The sequence below is a fragment of the Oncorhynchus mykiss genome, chromosome 3 (genome assembly GCF_013265735.2).
Source record: "Oncorhynchus mykiss isolate Arlee chromosome 3, USDA_OmykA_1.1, whole genome shotgun sequence".
Taxonomy (NCBI): Eukaryota; Metazoa; Chordata; class Actinopteri; order Salmoniformes; family Salmonidae; genus Oncorhynchus; species Oncorhynchus mykiss.
In genome coordinates this window covers 6,891,874-6,905,316 of record NC_048567.1, presented here as the reverse complement: position 1 = coordinate 6,905,316, position 13,443 = coordinate 6,891,874, and the positions used below count along the sequence as shown (strand labels likewise).

The 13,443-nt window shown below is 45.0% G+C and overlaps 2 protein-coding genes across 7 annotated transcripts in view; one reads left to right on the top strand and one right to left on the bottom strand.

Moving 5' to 3' along the window:
- Nucleotides 1-13,443, bottom strand: part of LOC110508266 (disintegrin and metalloproteinase domain-containing protein 22) — a 100,718-nt gene that overhangs the window by 24,084 nt on the left and 63,191 nt on the right. The gene's annotated exons all lie outside the window — the stretch shown is intronic.
- LOC110508277 (claudin-12) lies at nt 31-3,839 on the top strand. Of its 3 annotated transcripts, none has more exons than XM_021588708.2 (3): nt 31-182; nt 1,111-1,366; nt 1,530-3,839. In XM_021588708.2, the coding sequence occupies exons 2-3, from the start codon at nt 1,148-1,150 to the stop codon at nt 2,316-2,318; spliced, it is 1,008 nt and encodes a 335-aa protein (XP_021444383.2). In that variant the 5' UTR covers nt 31-182; nt 1,111-1,147; the 3' UTR covers nt 2,319-3,839. The 3 variants fall into 3 exon arrangements, with proteins under 3 accessions (XP_021444383.2, XP_021444378.2, XP_021444387.2); XM_021588703.2 differs by having other exon boundaries at nt 34-182; nt 1,106-1,366; XM_021588712.2 differs by lacking the exon at nt 31-182 and adding an exon at nt 222-449 and having other exon boundaries at nt 1,106-1,366.

The following is a 13,443-nucleotide window of genomic DNA, read 5'->3' as shown; positions in this document are numbered from 1 at the left end:
AGCCAGTACAATGTGAATATGAACGTGCGGGTGACGTCACATTCTCTTGCCAACCACGGGGACGCGCAAGAAGCGAGTGCGCTACGGACGGGAAGCAGCTCCTTGGAACTGACAAACTAACAACGAATTGGAATGGCTGCGATTTCTCCCTAATAAACGCGTTAACGTTACACAAATCAAAGGTATGAAGTTCGACCTCTCTTTTTCATAGAGTCAGTTGAGCTTCTGTGAGCTCTAGCGTTTAGCTAGCTAGTCCCATCTTTTCGACAATCCAGGGCGCAACAGGTTTCTAGTTAACGTTAGCTGATGCTAACTTATTATTAGCTAGCTAGTCAGCTGGTTAATGATTGCTAACTTGTATTAACATTGTTTGAACAACTGCATGTAGGAGATATCACAGCTAAATTACATATCCACAACTTCACAAGCATACGGGGAGAACAACTAAAGTAAGTTAGTAGGCTAATTAGCTAGCTGCGCACTGACTACACACATTCCCTACTGAATTCTTATTACGTGTCTGTCATGTTATGCTAGTCTGCTCCGTAGAACATCCACACACTAAGTTAATGTTATATTCCAGCGCTGTAAACATAGTGAGCCAGTTACACATTGGTAAATAACTGGTTCTACTTTGAGACAATTGAGTTTACTGCATTGAGAAGCATTACGGCGCAACAACCATTGTCAACGGTAGTAAAGGGTAGTCCAGTCTATTGTCCATTGTTTTTCTGGACAGCCCCTGTTGTGGAGTAGTACTACAGTACTTGCCTAATAGGCTTAGTTTGTAAGTGTCTGAGTTCCAATGAAATGAGAGCATTGTTTTCAGTCACATGAAACTTCTAGGTCAACTGTGTTAGTGAATAGGAGCTGGGTCACCTCCCTCAGTGGCGTAAAGTTGCTGTTTGATGCTGTTTAAGAGTACAGTGTAATGCTGTGGATTGTTGTCAAGCAGAAAGGTCTCCCTGCCATGCAGAATAGGAAATGCTCTGTCACCTGTCACATATTTATATTCAGAGCTAAACAGGCCTCTAAATCTGGATGATCAGTTCATCTGACTGAGTACTGATCTCCCTCGTTTTCCCTTTCTCTCTTTATCCAAAAGAACAGGAAGTCCTGTTGACATCACCTCCTGTCTGCGGCGGCTATGTCGTGCCGGGACATCCACGCCACCAATGCCTTCTCCTTCATCATCGCCTTCATCTCCGTGGGCGGTATCGCTGTGGCGGCGCTGATCCCACAGTGGCGAGTGACACGGCTTGTCACCTTCAACAAAAACGCCAAGAACATCAGCGTCTATGATGGCCTGTGGGCCAAGTGTGTGAAACAAGATGGCTACTCTGGCTGCTACTACTACGACTCAGAGGTACGGGTCTGATGATCGCAATATCATAAGGACATACAGCATCCCATATTCCCCCCATATGGTGCGCTGCCACATAGGGCTCTAAAGTAGTCCACTATACAGGAAACAGGGTGCCATTTGAGATTTGCATAAATAATTTCTCATTTATTTCTTCTCCCCACAGTGGTATTCTAAAGTGGACCAGTTGGACCTGAGACTGCTCCAGTTCTGCCTGCCGACTGGGCTACTGTTTGGCTCCCTGGCCCTGGTGCTGTGTATGGCAGGCATGTCTAAGACCTGCTGCTGCTCTGATAAGGCTGAGACAGACATCAAGAGTACCCGCTGTCTGGTCAACAGCGCAGGCTGCCACCTAGTGGCCGGGATGTTCCTGTTCCTGGGCGGTGCTATCGCCCTGGCGCCTTCCGTGTGGTTCCTCTTCCGGACCAAAGAGATGAACATCAAGTACGACCGCATCTTCTCAGACGGGTTCGCGGTCTACGTGGCCATCGGCTGTTCCGGTGGCCTCATGCTCGCCGCCCTGCTGATGTTCATGTGGTACTGCATGTGTAAGAAGCTACCCTCTCCCTTCTGGCTGCCTCTCCCCACACTCCCTAACTCCCTCTCCACCCAGCCCCTCACAGCCAACGGGTACCCCCCCTCCCCTGTCTACGGACCCCCTCAGACCTTCCCTCCACAGGGGTACGTCCCCACTGTGATGGGTGCCCAGCCCTACGCTCCCTCCCAGGGCTACCCTCAGAGCGTAGCTCCACTGGCCCAGCAGCCTCAGCAGGTCTGTATGTCCCAGATGTCAGCCCCGGATGGGTATGGGTCAGCTTACAGCTATGCCCCGTCCCAGAGTTATGCCCCCTCTCAGGTGGGCTACGCCCCCAGCTACGTAGGCCACCGCTACTCCACACGCTCACGCATGTCTGGCATAGAGATAGACATCCCTGTTCTAACACAAGACCTCTGAGGGAGGGAGGGCTGCTGCAAGAACACTGAGTCCTGGTTCCATTTAGCTGTCCTGTCTCCTGTAAAGGGTGTGTACTGTCAGTGAAGGATATGACTGTTGGTCAGTCTGCACTAGAAATACAACTGTGCGTCACTCAACCAAGCACTGCACTGTTAGACACAGTTTAGTATGCAGGCTCCACATCTGGTGAAAGGACACCAGAGATGCCCCATAATGAAGTCTGAATTCACTGTTACATTTTGATTGAAAACAATATTTTCTAATCACACCGATTTGTACATCTCTTCTTAATGTAAATCTGCTTGAAACCTCATAGCATTTCTACACTGTATAGTTCACTAATATTTCAAAATGAACTAAACTGTAGTCTAACTGTGAGGTAACTTGATGTAGTGAGGTAAAAGGGAGTGACACTAACAGACTGTGATGTCTTTGTTGTGCCTGTTGTTTTAATGTGTGTTGTTCATATTGTTGGTCTGTGAAGAAATGTTAATATAATATGCTGTAACATGTGAGATGACATGGGAATGTCCTAATGACTCATCCTATTTACCCATCAACAGTACAGCAGTGGCTCTAAGGACATGACTTTTTATATGTACACATTAATTAGATCATTTTGTATCTAATTCACATATCATGATGCCACCGAATATCAATCAAATGTATAAAGCCCTTTTTACATTGGCAGATGTCACAAAGTGCAATATCATCATGAATGTAGTTGTTGACCTGTCTCCTTTGTTAAGGTGCCTGGGAGATATGATTGAACCAGAACACATACTGCTCCTCTGTGACTGTCTGCTACTCAGACCAAAGGAACGTCAAAATGAACATCTTATTTTAGCTCCGGAACACTGCCATTGTCGCCTGTCCTTTTTGTCAAATTGTATGTCTACACTGAGCTGTGTAAGCAAACGTAGAGCTACTCTTGTTTCCACTTCATTCATCCACTACTGGGCTCCTGAGTGGCACAGCATCTCAGTGCTAGAGGTGTCACTACAGACCCTGGTTCGATTCCAGGCTGTATCTCCATGTTTGGGAGTCCCATAGGGCGGTGCACAATTGGCCCAGCATTTTCCGGGGTAGGCCGTCATTGTAAATAAGAATGTGTTCTTAACTGACTTGACTAGTTAAATAAAAAGTTAAACTGTCATTGATTTCACATGAAGGGGAGGGGGGGGGGGGGGGGGGTTCACTACACTGTAACATCACATTCCATTGGATGTGCTGGTTCTAAAATGGTTATAGCTCGACTGAATGCACTGGGCCTCTTATGATTTTACAATCTAGAGAAGGGATTCTGTGATTTATGTTGCATTCTATCCCTAAACACTAGTTTTGACCAAACTTTCCTCTAACTCGTGTGTTGACTTAATCTTAAATACCCTTTGTATCAGCCGTAACGTATCTGACATGCTCTCTCTGTTGCAGTGCTGCATGTACAGTCTGTTCTTATCTCTATGGAAAATGTCTTTGTTCACCAGACCTTTTTCTCAATAAAAATTGTATCTAATTACACTGTGTTCCTCGCCACGGCCGACGATGACTAATACTGGTGTCACAGTACCACCAGAGATGTATTTACCATTACTAAGTACTTAACATGATTAACAGGGCCAGAGAAAGGCCACACTAAAATTAGTCACCTGTTTGCAGTGATTCTGAGTGAATGTATTAGTTGGAGTCATTTAGCCGGCTGGCCTGGCGTGCTGTGATTTGAACTGGGTGAACCTGTTCAGCCAAAAGGCTGAGAGACAGAGAGGGCTGGTTGAGATGGAGCTGGGTTTATCTGGCAGGCAGATTGGATTACAAGCAGCAGGGTAATGGGTTGTTTCCGGTCCTCAGGGTTAGTGCTGTGTCAGCTGGTTATAGCTCCACTTTGGCACGTTATTGATCAGTCAGAGTAGTGATTAATGGGCTGTAAGGTCTGTTCACCAACAGTATCCTCGCCTTCATCTGCACTGATAAGTAGGGATAGGTCCCTGTAACTCGCCCAATGAGTTGCTAATTGAAAGACGGATGGAAATGAGACATTTTGTGGCCTTCGGGAAAAGAAAGTGCATTTTAAAGCATTTATTTTAAAAATCCTTTACGGGCTAATAGGCTATGATTCGTACATATTTCAGGGAGCAGTGTTGGTTGCTGGTCCATCCTAATTACACAGTCAGCGACACAGTACATGGAAATATATGGCCTAGAAAAACCTGATAGCACTTTTTAATTTTCAGTTTTTCTCACCAGGTCAGTTTGTTATTATTGTTTGATTCAGAGATGGTGATGACAGCATGCTGCCTCGCCTCGAGACAGACAGACAAACTGTCTGTCTGCCTGTCTGACACACACACACACAGAAAGCCTTGTCTGACCCCAGGAAGTCCGCTGTCACATGTTGGAGTGACAGACGCGACTGACAGAGTGGACCGTGAGCGTTAGCAACCCGCTGAGAGGCTAGCTGTCACCGAAGGCTGAGGAGACCAAAGGATTTTTGACACTCAAGTCCACTAAGAACTGTTCCCAGGCTAAACTCTGAACCAAGACAGACATATTGTTCTGGTAACCCTGGCTACACTCTGAACCAAGACAGACATATTGTTCTGGTAACCCTGGCTGCACTCTGAACCAAGACATATTGTTCTGGTTACCCTGGCTACACTCTGAACCAAGACAGACATATTGTTCTGGTAACCCTGGCTACACTCTTCTGAACCAAGACAGACGTATTGTTCTGGTAACCCTGACTACACTCTGAACCAAGACAGACATATTGTTCTGGTAACCCTGGCTACACTCTGAACCAAGACAGACATATTGTTCTGGTTACACTGGCTACAATCTGAACCAAGACAGACATATTGTTCTGGTTACCCTGGCTACACTCTGAACCAAGACAGACATATTGTTCTGGTAACCCTGGCTACACTCTGAACCAAGACAGACATATTGTTCTGGTTACCCTGGCTACACTCTGAACCAAGACAGACATATTGTTCTGGTAACACTGGCTACACTCTGAACCAAGACAGACATATTGTTCTGGTAACCCTGGCTACACTCTGAACCAAGACAGACATATTGTTCTGGTAACCCTGGCTACACTCTGAACCAAGACAGACATATTGTTCTGGTAACCCTGGCTACTCTCTGAACCAAGACAGAATTATTGTTCTGGTAACCCTGGCTACACTTTGAACTAAGACAGAAATATTGTTCTGGTTACCTTGGCTACACTTTGAACTAAGACAGAAATATTGTTCTGGTTACCTTGGCTACACTTTGAACTAAGACAGAATTATTGTTCTGGTAACCCTGGCTACACTTTGAACTAAGACAGAAATATTGTTCTGGTTACCTTGGCTACACTTTGAACTAAGACATAAATATTGTTCTGGTTACCTTGGCTACACTCTGAACCAAGACAGACATATTGTTCTGGTAACCCTGGCTACACTCTGAACCAAGACAGAAATATTGTTCTGGTTACCCTGGCTACACTCTGAACCAAGACAGACATATTGTTCTGGTAACCCTGGCTACACTCTGAACCAAGACAGACATATTGTTCTGGTAACCCTGGCTACACTCTGAACCAAGACAGAATTATTGTTCTGGTTACCCTGGCTACACTCTGAACCAAGACAGACATATTGTTCTGGTAACCCTGGCTACACTCTGAACCAAGACAGAAATATTGTTATGGTTACCCTGGCTACACTCTGAACCAAGACAGACATATTGTTCTGGTAACCCTGGCTACACTCTGAACCAAGACAGAATTATTGTTCTGGTTACCCTGGCTACACTCTGAACCAAGACAGACATATTGTTCTGGTAACCCTGGCTACTCTCTGAACCAAGACAGAATTATTGTTCTGGTAACCCTGGCTACACTTTGAACTAAGACAGAAATATTGTTCTGGTTACCTTGGCTACACTTTGAACTAAGACAGAATAATTGTTCTGGTAACCCTGGCTACACTTTGAACTAAGACAGAAATATTGTTCTGGTTACCTTGGCTACACTTTGAACTATGACATAAATATTGTTCTGGTTACCTTGGCTACACTCTGAACCAAGACAGACATATTGTTCTGGTAACCCTGGCTACACTCTGAACCAAGACAGAAATATTGTTCTGGTTACCCTGGCTACACTCTGAACCAAGACAGACATATTGTTCTGGTAACCCTGGCTACACTCTGAACCAAGACAGAAATATTGTTCTGGTAACCCTGGCTACACTCTGAACCAAGACAGACATATTGTTCTGGTAACCCTGGCTACACTCTGAACCAAGACAGACATATTGTTCTGGTAACCCTGGCTACACTCTGAACCAAGACAGAATTATTTTTCTGGTTACCCTGGCTACACTCTGAACCAAGACAGACATATTGTTCTGGTAACCCTGGCTACACTCTGAACCAAGACAGACATATTGTTCTGGTAACCCTGGCTACACTCTGAACCAAGACAGAAATATTGTTCTGGTAACCCTGGCTACACTCTGAACCAAGACAGACATATTGTTCTGGTTACCCTGGCTACACTCTGAACCAAGACAGACATTTTGTTCTGGTAACCCTGGCTACACTCTGAACCAAGACAGACATATTGTTCTGGAAACCCTGGCTACACTCTGAACCAAGACAGACATATTGTTCTGGTTACCCTGGCTACACTCTGAACCAAGACAGACATATTGTTCTGGAAACCCTGGCTACACTCTGAACCAAGACAGACATATTGTTCTGGTAACCCTGGCTACACTCTGAACCAAGACAGAAATATTGTTCTGGTAACCCTGGCTACACTCTGAACCAAGACAGACATATTGTTCTGGTTACCCTGGCTACACTCTGAACCAAGACAGACATATTGTTCTGGTAACCCTGGCTACACTCTGAACCAAGACAGACATATTGTTCTGGTAACCCTGGCTACACTCTGAACCAAGACAGAATTATTGTTCTGGTTACCCTGGCTACACTCTGAACCAAGACAGCCATATTGTTCTGGTAACCCTGGCTACACTCTGAACCAAGACAGACATATTGTTCTGGTAACCCTGGCTACACTCTGAACCAAGACAGAAATATTGTTCTCGTGACCCTGGCTACACTCTGAACCAAGACAGACATATTGTTCTGGTAACCCTGGCTACACTCTGAACCAAGACAGAAATATTGTTCTGGTAACCCTGGCTACACTCTGAACCAAGACAGACATATTGTTCTGGTTACCCTGGCTACACTCTGAACCAAGACAGAAATATTGTTCTGGTTACCCTGGCTACACTCTGAACCAAGACAGACATATTGTTCTGGAAACCCTGGCTACACTCTGAACCAAGACAGACATATTGTTCTGGTTACCCTGGCTACACTCTGAACCAAGACAGACATATTGTTCTGGTAACCCTGGATACACTCTGAACCAAGACAGACTGGCTACACTCTGAACCAAGACAGAAATATTGTTCTGGTTACCCTGGCTACACTCTGAACCAAGACAGACATATTGTTCTGGAAACCCTGGCTACACTCTGAACCAAGACAGACATATTGTTCTGGTAACCCTGGCTACACTCTGAACCAAGACAGACATATTGTTCTGATAACCCTGGCTACACTCTGAACCAAGACAGACATATTGTTCTGGTAACCCTGGCTACACTCTGAACCAAGACAGACATATTGTTCTGGTAACCCTGGCTACACTCTTCTGAACCAAGACAGACATATTGTCCTGGTAACCCTGACTACACTCTGAACCAAGACAGAAATATTGTTCTGGTAACCCTGACTACACTCTGAACCAAGACAGACATATTGTTCTGGTAACCCTGGCTACACTCTGAACCAAGACAGACATATTGTTCTGGTTACCCTGGCTACACTCTGAACCAAGACAGACATATTGTTCTGGTAACCCTGGATACACTCTGAACCAAGACAGACTGGCTACACTCTGAACCAAGACAGAAATATTGTTCTGGTTACCCTGGCTACACTCTGAACCAAGACAGACATATTGTTCTGGAAACCCTGGCTACACTCTGAACCAAGACAGACATATTGTTCTGGTAACCCTGGCTACACTCTGAACCAAGACAGACATATTGTTCTGATAACCCTGGCTACACTCTGAACCAAGACAGACATATTGTTCTGGTAACCCTGGCTACACTCTGAACCAAGACAGACATATTGTTCTGGTAACCCTGGCTACACTCTTCTGAACCAAGACAGACATATTGTCCTGGTAACCCTGACTACACTCTGAACCAAGACAGAAATATTGTTCTGGTTACCCTGGCTACACTCTGAACCAAGACAGACATATTGTTCTGGAAACCCTGGCTACACTTTGAACTAAGACAGAAATATTGTTCTGGTTACCTTGGCTACACTTTGAACTAAGACAGAAATATTGTTCTGGTTACCTTGGCTACACTTTGAACTAAGACAGAATTATTGTTCTGGTAACCCTGGCTACACTTTGAACTAAGACAGAAATATTGTTCTGGTTACCTTGGCTACACTTTGAACTAAGACATAAATATTGTTCTGGTTACCTTGGCTACACTCTGAACCAAGACAGACATATTGTTCTGGTAACCCTGGCTACACTCTGAACCAAGACAGAAATATTGTTCTGGTTACCCTGGCTACACTCTGAACCAAGACAGACATATTGTTCTGGTAACCCTGGCTACACTCTGAACCAAGACAGACATATTGTTCTGGTAACCCTGGCTACACTCTGAACCAAGACAGAAATATTGTTATGGTTACCCTGGCTACACTCTGAACCAAGACAGACATATTGTTCTGGTAACCCTGGCTACACTCTGAACCAAGACAGAAATATTGTTATGGTTACCCTGGCTACACTCTGAACCAAGACAGACATATTGTTCTGGTAACCCTGGCTACACTCTGAACCAAGACAGAATTATTGTTCTGGTTACCCTGGCTACACTCTGAACCAAGACAGACATATTGTTCTGGTAACCCTGGCTACTCTCTGAACCAAGACAGAATTATTGTTCTGGTAACCCTGGCTACACTTTGAACTAAGACAGAAATATTGTTCTGGTTACCTTGGCTACACTTTGAACTAAGACAGAATAATTGTTCTGGTAACCCTGGCTACACTTTGAACTAAGACAGAAATATTGTTCTGGTTACGTTGGCTACACTTTGAACTAAGACATAAATATTGTTCTGGTTACCTTGGCTACACTCTGAACCAAGACAGACATATTGTTCTGGTAACCCTGGCTACACTCTGAACCAAGACAGAAATATTGTTCTAGTTACCCTGGCTACACTCTGAACCAAGACAGACATATTGTTCTGGTAACCCTGGCTACACTCTGAACCAAGACAGAAATATTGTTCTGGTAACCCTGGCTACACTCTGAACCAAGACAGACATATTGTTCTGGTAACCCTGGCTACACTCTGAACCAAGACAGACATATTGTTCTGGTAACCCTGGCTACACTCTGAACCAAGACATAATTATTTTTCTGGTTACCCTGGCTACACTCTGAACCAAGACAGACATATTGTTCTGGTAACCCTGGCTACACTCTGAACCAAGACAGACATATTGTTCTGGTAACCCTGGCTACACTCTGAACCAAGACAGAAATATTGTTCTGGTAACCCTGGCTACACTCTGAACCAAGACAGACATATTGTTCTGGTTACCCTGGCTACACTCTGAACCAAGACAGACATTTTGTTCTGGTAACCCTGGCTACACTCTGAACCAAGACAGACATATTGTTCTGGAAACCCTGGCTACACTCTGAACCAAGACAGACATATTGTTCTGGTTACCCTGGCTACACTCTGAACCAAGACAGACATATTGTTCTGGTAACCCTGGATACACTCTGAACCAAGACAGACTGGCTACACTCTGAACCAAGACAGAAATATTGTTCTGGTTACCCTGGCTACACTCTGAACCAAGACAGACATATTGTTCTGGAAACCCTGGCTACACTCTGAACCAAGACAGACATATTGTTCTGGTAACCCTGGCTACACTCTGAACCAAGACAGACATATTGTTCTGATAACCCTGGCTACACTCTGAACCAAGACAGACATATTGTTCTGGTAACCCTGGCTACACTCTGAACCAAGACAGACATATTGTTCTGGTAACCCTGGCTACACTCTGAACCAAGACAGAATTATTGTTCTGGTTACCCTGGCTACACTCTGAACCAAGACAGCCATATTGTTCTGGTAACCCTGGCTACACTCTGAACCAAGACAGACATATTGTTCTGGTAACCCTGGCTACACTCTGAACCAAGACAGAAATATTGTTCTCGTGACCCTGGCTACACTCTGAACCAAGACAGACATATTGTTCTGGTAACCCTGGCTACACTCTGAACCAAGACAGAAATATTGTTCTGGTAACCCTGGCTACACTCTGAACCAAGACAGACATATTGTTCTGGTTACCCTGGCTACACTCTGAACCAAGACAGAAATATTGTTCTGGTTACCCTGGCTACACTCTGAACCAAGACAGACATATTGTTCTGGAAACCCTGGCTACACTCTGAACCAAGACAGACATATTGTTCTGGTTACCCTGGCTACACTCTGAACCAAGACAGACATATTGTTCTGGTAACCCTGGATACACTCTGAACCAAGACAGACTGGCTACACTCTGAACCAAGACAGAAATATTGTTCTGGTTACCCTGGCTACACTCTGAACCAAGACAGACATATTGTTCTGGAAACCCTGGCTACACTCTGAACCAAGACAGACATATTGTTCTGGTAACCCTGGCTACACTCTGAACCAAGACAGACATATTGTTCTGATAACCCTGGCTACACTCTGAACCAAGACAGACATATTGTTCTGGTAACCCTGGCTACACTCTGAACCAAGACAGACATATTGTTCTGGTAACCCTGGCTACACTCTTCTGAACCAAGACAGACATATTGTCCTGGTAACCCTGACTACACTCTGAACCAAGACAGAAATATTGTTCTGGTAACCCTGACTACACTCTGAACCAAGACAGACATATTGTTCTGGTAACCCTGGCTACACTCTGAACCAAGACAGACATATTGTTCTGGTTACCCTGGCTACACTCTGAACCAAGACAGACATATTGTTCTGGTAACCCTGGATACACTCTGAACCAAGACAGACTGGCTACACTCTGAACCAAGACAGAAATATTGTTCTGGTTACCCTGGCTACACTCTGAACCAAGACAGACATATTGTTCTGGAAACCCTGGCTACACTCTGAACCAAGACAGACATATTGTTCTGGTAACCCTGGCTACACTCTGAACCAAGACAGACATATTGTTCTGATAACCCTGGCTACACTCTGAACCAAGACAGACATATTGTTCTGGTAACCCTGGCTACACTCTGAACCAAGACAGACATATTGTTCTGGTAACCCTGGCTACACTCTTCTGAACCAAGACAGACATATTGTCCTGGTAACCCTGACTACACTCTGAACCAAGACAGAAATATTGTTCTGGTAACCCTGACTACACTCTGAACCAAGACAGACATATTGTTCTGGTAACCCTGCCTACACTCTGAACCAAGACAGACATATTGTTCTGATAACCCTGGCTACACTCTGAACCAAGACAGACATATTGTTCTGGTAAGGACTGAAGCAGCATGAAGAGCAGAGACAAGACTATAGTTCACATTCTGATAGCAAAGACAATGACGAGTTGAGAGTATGTTTCTTCCAACCTGAGGGAGTTAGTTCCTGCCACTGATAACATGGTGTTTCCTTTAGGAACTGGGCCTGAATAGAACACTGTGTAATAACAGTATGAACAAACTACACCAGTACTATTTAAATGGGCTTGAACCAGCAACCATGCTCTGAAGGTCTGCCATAAAGGTCCAGACCTGTTGGGAGCACTCACACGCAGCGAGGCCTAAACCAACTCAGCCTTTGTCCATAGAGAACAGCTTCCTCCACATCAGTGCAGGCAGAAACAACCAGGCAGTGAGCTAACTCTATCATCATACACAGTCTTTGATGAGTGAGCTCTCTCCATTGTGTTACAGTCTTTGATGTGTGTCACAAAACCCCCTAAGGACAGACACCATCTCTCATCATCCCACAGACAGTCCTCACACCAACCAGTACTCTGTTTAATCTCACTCTTTCATGTTGCCAATGTGATTAGTGGTGGATCGCAAACCTAAATGCTGCAGGTCATGTCAATGTGATGGTAGATTTCTATACAGAACAGAACTGACAGTTTAATCTGTATCATGTCTGTTCTTTATTATTCTGTTTCATGATACATGTGTATATACACTGCTCAAAAAAATAAAGGGAACACTTAAACAACACAATGTAACTCCAAGTCAATCACACTTCTGTGAAATCAAACTGTCCACTTAGGAAGCAACACTGATTGACAATAAATGTCACATGCTGTTGTGCAAATGGAATAGACAACAGGTGGAAATTATAGGCAATTAGCAAGACATCCCCAATAAAGGAGTGGTTCTGCAGGTGGTGACCACAGACCACTTCTCAGTTCCTATGCTTCCTGGCTGATGTTTTGGTCACTTTTGAATGCTGGCGGAGCTTTCACTCTAGTGGTAGCATGAGATGGAGTCTACAACCCACACAAGTGGCTCAGGTAGTGCAGCTCATCCAGGATGGCACATCAATGCGAGCTGTGGCAAGAAGGTTTGCTGTGTCTGTCAGCGTAGTGTCCAGAGCATGGAGGCGCTACCAGGAGACAGGCCGGTACATCAGGAGACGTGGAGGAGGCCGTAGGAGGGCAACAACCCAACAGCAGGACTGCTACCTCCGCCTTTGTGCAAGGAGGACCAGGAGGAGCACTGCCAGAGCCCTGCAAAATGACCTCCAGCAGGCCACAAATGTGCATGCGTCTGCTCAAACGGTCAGAAACAGACTCCATGAGGGTGGTATGAGGGCCCAACGTCCACAGGTGGGGATTGTGCTTACAGCCCAACACCGTGCAGGACGTTTGGCATTTGCCAGAGAACACCAAGATTGGCAATTGCCACAGGCGCCCTGTACTCTTCACAGATGAAAGCAG